The sequence below is a fragment of the Oncorhynchus mykiss genome, chromosome 10, assembly GCF_013265735.2.
Source record: "Oncorhynchus mykiss isolate Arlee chromosome 10, USDA_OmykA_1.1, whole genome shotgun sequence".
NCBI classification, from domain to species: domain Eukaryota; kingdom Metazoa; phylum Chordata; class Actinopteri; order Salmoniformes; family Salmonidae; genus Oncorhynchus; species Oncorhynchus mykiss.
In genome coordinates, this window is record NC_048574.1 from 766,459 (window position 1) to 774,051 (window position 7,593).

General features: G+C 44.3%; 1 protein-coding gene across 1 annotated transcript; it reads left to right on the forward strand.

Annotated features, from left to right (window-relative positions):
* The first annotated feature begins 2,683 nt into the window (after positions 1 to 2,683).
* LOC118936902 (solute carrier family 46 member 3-like) lies at positions 2,684 to 4,863 on the forward strand. Its single transcript, XM_036934545.1, has 4 exons — positions 2,684 to 2,992; positions 3,262 to 3,496; positions 3,877 to 3,881; positions 3,976 to 4,863. Exons 1-4 carry the CDS (start codon positions 2,684 to 2,686, stop codon positions 4,861 to 4,863), a joined length of 1,437 nt encoding a protein of 478 aa, XP_036790440.1.
* The last annotated feature ends 2,730 nt before the right edge of the window (positions 4,864 to 7,593 follow it).

Sequence of the window (7,593 nt, forward strand, 5' to 3'; positions counted from 1 at the left end):
ACTATTAAATTATATAAAATAATGCCATGGAATTCTAAGTAAATCTTGTCTGCCTAATGAACTGGTGGAGCCCACAGCCGTATGATGTAGCCAGATCAGGACCTAACATGAGGACAGGACCTAACATGAGGACAGGACCTAACATGAGGACAGGACCTAACATGAGGACAGGACCTAACATGAGGACAGGACCTAACATGAGGACAGGACCTAACATGAGGACAGGACCTAACATGAGGACAGGACCTAACATGAGGACAGGACCTAACATGAGGACAGGACCTAACATGAGGACAGGACCTAACATGAGGACAGGACCTAACATGAGGACAGGACCCTAACATGAGGACAGGACCCTAACATGAGGACAGGACCCTAACATAAGGACAGGACCCTAACATAAGGACAGGACCCTAACATAAGGACAGGACCCTAACATAAGGACAGGACCCTAACATAAGGACAGGACCCTAACATGAGGACAGGATCTAACATAAGGACAGGACCCTAACATAAGGACAGGACCCTAACATAAGGACAGGACCTAACATAAGGACAACTCAGAGTATGCTGTTCTGTTCTTCTGAAATTGACTACATTTTCTTCATATCATGTTTCTTTAGACCTGTCTAAAATAAATAATGGATTTATTGTGATGGTGTAGGTAGACTACATTACATGGATTTATTGTGATGGTGTAGACTATATTACATGGATTTATTGTGATGGTGTAGACTATATTACATGGATTTATTGTGATGGTGTAGACTATATTACATGGATTTATTGTGAAGGTGTAGACTATATTACATGGATTCATTGTGATGGTGTAGACTATATTACATGGATTTATTGTGATGGTGTAGACTATATTACATGGATTTATTGTGAAGGTGTAGGTAGACTATATTACATGGATTTATTGTGATGGTGTAGGTAGACTATATTACATGGATTTATTGTGATGGTGTAGGTAGACTATATTACATGGATTTATTGTGATGGTGTAGGTAGACTATATTACATGGATTTATTGTGGTGGTGTAGACTATATTACATGGATTTATTGTGATGGTGTAGACTATATTACATGGATTTATTGTGATGGTGTAGACTATATTACATGGATTTATTGTGATGGTGTAGGTAGACTATATTACATGGATTTATTGTGATGGTGTAGGTAGACTATATCACATGGATGTATTGTGATGGTGTAGACTATATTACATGGATTTATTGTGATGGTGTAGGTAGACTATATTACATGGATTTATTGTGATGGTGTAGAATATATTACATGGATTTATTGTGATGGTGTAGACTATATTACATGGATTTATTGTGATGGTGTAGACTATATTACATGGATTTATTGTGATGGTGTAGGTAGACTATATTACATGGATTTATTGTGATGGTGTAGACTATATTACATGGATGTATTGTGATGGTGTAGACTATATTACATGGATTTATTGTGATGGTGTAGACTATATTACATGGATTTATTGTGATGGTGTAGACTATATTACATGGATTTATTGTGATGGTGTAGACTATATTACATGGATTTATTGTGATGGTGTAGACTATATTACATGGATTTATTGTGATGGTGTAGGTAGGCTATATTACATGGATTTATTGTGATGGTGTAGACTATATTACATGGATTTATTGTGATGGTGTAGACTATATTACATGGATTTATTGTGATGGTGTAGACTATATTACATGGATTTATTGTGATGGTGTAGACTATATTACATGGATTTATTGTGTTGGTGTAGACTATATTACATGGATTTATTGTGATGGTGTAGACTATATTACATGGATTTATTGTGATGGTGTAGACTATATTACATGGATTTATTGTGATGGTGTAGACTATATTACATGGATTTATTGTGATGGTGTAGACTATATTACATGGATTTATTGTGTTGGTGTAGACTATATTACATGGATTTATTGTGATGGTGTAGACTATATTACATGGATTTATTGTGATGGTGTAGACTATATTACATGGATTTATTGTGATGGTGTAGGTAGACTATATTACATGGATTTATTGTGATGGTGTAGACTATATTACATGGATTTATTAGACTTTTTAAAATGTAGATGTTCCAAAGGACTGCATCAGTGGCCTGTGGGCTGCTGCATCAGTGGCCTGTGGGCTGCTGCATCAGTGGCCTGTGGGCTGCTGCATCAGTGGCCTGTGGGCTGCTGCATCAGTGGCTTGTGGGCTGTGTGGAAGCCAGGAGATACATGAGTTCATTAACAGTCAATTACCGTGAGACAGACTGTTATCTGCTTGACAATCAACAGCTGATGAAATTTCAATTTTTATTTTGTAACCAACTAGGAGGTCACGTCTCACCAGTTACAGTAGCTGGTTGACAGGAGACTGATTAATTACTTGTTCAGGAGATGCCTGCTTGTTCTCAATTTTTGAAAGGCAAGAACCACCTGTAGCCTACACCTGTTGTGGGTTTAGACAAGGGTTAACTTCCTCCGGCTTGAAACCTAGATTGACATAAATAACATTCTATTTCCATGTAGAGCTGTCATACTGGCCTTGAACAGAGCAGAGCCACATTTCTCCTTTTCACTTTGTGTACTTCCTCTTTTTCATCATGGCCATATAACAGGCTGCAGTCAAGCTCTGTGGATGAAGAGTGTGTGGAGCTGTCTGCCTGTGAAGAGAGTGTTCTGTGTGGAGCTGTCTGCCTGTGAAGAGTGTGTGGAGCTGTCTGCCTGTGAAGAGTGTGTGGAGCTGTCTGCCTGTGAAGAGTGTGTGGAGCTGTCTGCCTGTGAAGAGTGTGTGGAGCTGTCTGCCTGTGAAGAGTGTGTGGAGCTGTCTGCCTTTGAAGAGTGTGTGGAGCTGTCTGCCTGTGAAGGGTGTGTGGAGCTGTCTGCCTGTGAAGAGTGTGTGAAGCTGTCTGCCTGTGAAGAGTGTGGAGCTGTCTGCCTGTCAAGGGTGTGTGGAGCTGTTTGCCTGTGAAGCGTGTGTGGAGCTGTCTGCCTGTGAAGGGTGTGTGGAGCTGTTTGCCTGTGATGGGTGTGTGGAGCTGTTTGCCTGTGATGGGTGTGTGGAGCTGTCTGCCTGTGAAGCGTGTGTGGAGCTGTCTGCCTGTGAAGGGTGTGTGGAGCTGTTTGCCTGTGATGGGTGTGTGGAGCTGTTTGCCTGTGATGGGTGTGTGGAGCTGTCTGCCTGTGAAGAGTGTGTGGAGCTGTCTGCCTTTGAAGAGTGTGCGGAGCTGTCTGCCTGTGAAGAGTGTGCGGAGCTGTCTGCCTGTGAAGAGTGTGGAGCTGTCTGCCTGTGAAGCGTGTGTGGAGCTGTCTGCCTGTGAAGCGTGTGTGGAGCTGTCTGCCTGTGAAGAATGTGTGGAGCTGTCTGCCTGTGAAGAGTGTGTGGAGCTGTCTGCCTTTGAAGAGTGTGTGGAGCTGTCTGCCTGTGAAGAGTGTGTGAAGCTGTCTGCCTGTGAAGAGTGTGGAGCTTGCCTGTGAAGGGTGTGTGGAGCTGTTTGCCTGTGATGAGTGTGTGGAGCTGTCTGCCTGTGAAGAGTGTGTTCTGTGTGGAACTGTCTGCCTTCAATATGTTACAGTTCCTTCTGTGTTTAACTGATTGTGTTTTCCCCCATCCATCAGAGACATTATCCATTACACCTCGTATTTAACTGATTGTGTTTCCCCCCATACATCAGAGACATTATCCATTACACCTCGTGTTTAACTGATTGTGTTTCCCCCCATACATCAGAGACATTATCCATTACATCTCGTGTTTAACTGATTGTGTTTCCCCCCATACATCAGAGACATTATCCATTACACCTCATGTTTAACTGATTGTGTTTTCAGCAGAGGTAACGTTAATGACTCCACCCTCTTCTCCATAACACCTCCCTTGTCGTTGTTGGTTATGTGTTTGTTTACCTTGTTGTTTTCTGTTTACACCAGGAGGTGCAGAAGGCGGCGTCTCTCTTCTCCCTCTACAACGAGCTCATCTCCATTATCCCATCTCTGGCCGTCACCTTCATCCTTGTTGCCTACAGCGACCAGCGCGGACGCAAGATCACCATCATCCTGCCTCTGATTGGTTCTCTGTTCTACGCGCTGTCCTTCCTGGCAGTCTCCTTCTTCGAGCTTAACCTCTACCTCCTCATCGTCTCGTCGTTCGTCAGCGCCCTGTTCGGGGGCTCGGGGACGTTCCTGGGTGGCTGTTTCTCCTACATCGCTGACCTGTGTGAGGACGGACAGCAGAAGACCCTGCGTATGGCCGGGATAGACATGGTGATCGGCCTGCTGTCTGGAGTGGCCTCTCTCTCTACGGGATACTTCCTTCGAGCAGCAGGCTTCAACTGGCCCTTCTTCACCTCTGCTCTGTTCCTGTGTTTCAACCTGCTCTACGCTGTCTTCATCCTGGAGGAGACGCTTCAACGACCCCTAGACGCCCCCCTGGACGGCTGCCTGCGTCGCACCGCCATGCATCAGCTGGCCTACGGGGTCTACCAACTGTTTGCAGCGGCCAGCAGGAGGCGTAACGTCCTTCTGATGCTTCTCCTGCTCCTCTTCGGCTCCTTCTCCTTCGCCAACATGGGCGGGCACTCCATGATCACACTGTACGAGCTCAACCAGCCGCTGTGCTGGAACGAGATCCTAATTGGCTACGGCTCTGCGCTGTCCATGACGATGTTCCTAACCAGCTTCGTGGGTGTGACGGTGTTCTCTCGCTGCAGGGTGCCCAACATCGTCATCATTCTCATAGGGATACTGAGTGTCATGGCGGGTATGACCCTGGTGGCCTTCGCCAAGACCACGCTCATGATGTTCCTGGGTAAGGAATAAGGATGATATTCACATGGTAGCATGGTCAGGAACAAGGAGGGTATTCACATGGCCAGGAATAAGGAGGATATTCACATGGCCAGGAATAAGGATCATATTCACATGGTAGCATGGTCAGGAATAAGGAGGGTATTCACATGGCCAGGAATAAGGAGGGTATTCACATGGTAATATGGTCAGGAATAATGAGGGTATTCACATGGCCAGGAATAAGGAGGGTATTCACATGGTAACATGGTCAGGAATAAGGATGATATTCACATGGTAACATGGTCAGGAATAAGGAGGGTATTCACATGGCCAGGAATAAGGAGGGTATTCACATGGTAACATGGTCAGGAATAAGGAGGGTATTCACATGGTCAGGAATAAGGAGGGTAATTCACATGGCCAGGAATAAGGAGGGTAATTCACATGGTCAGGAATAAGGAGGGTATTCACATGGTAACATGGTCAGGAATAAGGAGGGTATTCACATGGTCAGGAATAAGGAGGGTAATTCACATGGTCAGGAATAAGGAGGGTATTCACATGGTAACATGGTCAGGAATAAGGAGGGTATTCACATGGCCAGGAATAAGGAGGGTATTCGCATGGTCAGGAATAAGGAGGGTATTCACATGGGCAGGAATAAGGAGGGTATTCACATGGTAACATGGTCAGGAACAAGGAGGGTATTCACATGGTCAGGAATAAGGAGGGTATTCACATGGCCAGGAATAAGGAGGGTATTCACATGGCCAGGAATTAGGAGGGTATTCACATGGTCAGGAATAAGGAGGGTATTCACATGGTAACATGGTCAGGAATAAGGAGGGTATTCACATGGTAACATGGTCAGGAATAAGGAGGGTATTCACATGGTCAGGAATAAGGAGGGTAATTTACATGGTCAGGAATAAGGAGGGTATTCACATGGTAACATGGTCAGGAATAAGGAGGGTATTCACATGGTCAGGAATAAGGAGGGTATTCACATGGTCAGGAATAAGGAGGGTATTCACATGGTCAGGAATAAGGAGGGTAATTCACATGGTAACATGGTCAGGAATAAGGAGGGTAATTCACATGGTAACATGGTCAGGAATAAGGAGGGTATTCACATGGTAACATGGTCAGGAATAAGGAGGGTATTCACATGGTAACATGGTCAGGAATAATGATGATATTCACATGGTAACATGGTCAGGAATAATTGAGGGTATTCACATGGTAACATGGTCAGGAATAAGGAGGGTAATTCACATGGTCAGGAATAAGGAGGGTATTCACATGGTAACATGGCCAGGAATAAGGAGGGTATTCACATGGCCAGGAATAAGGAGGGTTTACATGGTCAGGAATAAGTAGAGTATTCACATGGTCAGGAATAAGGAGGGTATTCACATGGTAACATGGTCAGGAATAAGGAGGGTATTCACATGGTAACATGGTCAGGAATAATGATGATATTCACATGGTAACATGGTCAGGAATAATGATGATAGTCACATGGTAACATGGTCAGGAATAAGGAGGGTATTCACATGGTAACATGGTCAGGAATAAGGAGGGTAATTCACATGGTCAGGAATAAGGAGGGTATTCACATGGTAACATGGCCAGGAATAAGGAGGGTATTCACATGGCCAGGAATAAGGAGGGTTTACATGGTCAGGAATAAGTAGAGTATTCACATGGTCAGGAATAAGGAGGGTATTCACATGGTAACATGGTCAGGAATAAGGAGGGTATTCACATGGTCAGGAATAAGGAGGGTATTCACATGGTAACATGGTCAGGAATAAGGAGGGTATTCACATGGCCAGGAATAAGGAGGGTATTCGCATGGTCAGGAATAAGGAGGGTATTCACATGGGCAGGAATAAGGAGGGTATTCACATGGTAACATGGTCAGGAATAAGGAGGGTATTCACATGGCCAGGAATAAGGAGGGTATTCACATGGCCAGGAATAAGGAGGGTATTCACATGGCCAGGAATAAGGAGGGTATTCACATGGTCAGGAATAAGGAGGGTATTCACATGGTAACATGGTCAGGAATAAGGAGGGTATTCACATGGTAACATGGTCAGGAATAAGGAGAGTATTCACATGGTAACATGGTCAGGAATAAGGAGGGTATTCACATGGTCAGGAATAAGGAGGGTCATTCACATGGTCAGGAATAAGGAGGGTATTCACATGGTAACATGGTCAGGAATAAGGAGGGTATTCACATGGTCAGGAATAAGGAGGGTATTCACATGGTCAGGAATAAGGATGGTATTCACATGGTCAGGAATAAAGAGGGTAATTCACATTGTAACATGGTCAGGAATAAGGAGGGTAATTCACATGGTAACATGGTCAGGAATAAGGAGGGTATTCACATGGTAACATGGTCAGGGATAAGGAGGGTATTCACATGGTAACATGGTCAGGAATAAGGATGATATTCACATGGTAACATGGTCAGGAATAAGGAGGGTATTCACATGGTAACATGGTCAAGAATAAGGAGGGTATTCACATGGTCAGGAATAAGGAGGGTATTCACATGGTAACATGGTCAGGAATAAGGAGGGTGATTCACATGGTCAGGAATAAGGAGGGTATTCACATGGTCAGGAATAAGGAGGGTATTCACATGGTCAGGAATAAGGAGGGTATTCACATGGTAACATGGTCAGGAATAAGGAGGGTATTCACATGGTCAGGAATAAGGAGGGTATTCGCATGGTCAGGAAT

Bases quoted from the DNA above. Each gene is read 5' to 3' on its own strand.
- LOC118936902 (XM_036934545.1), top strand. From the start codon at position 2,684: ATGAAGAGTGTGTGGAGCTGTCTGCCTGTGAAGAGAGTGTTCTGTGTG. The intron at 2,993-3,261 runs GTGTGTGGAGCT...CTGCCTTTGAAG, and splicing joins GAGCTGTCTGCCTGTCAAGG to AGTGTGCGGAGCTGTCTGCC.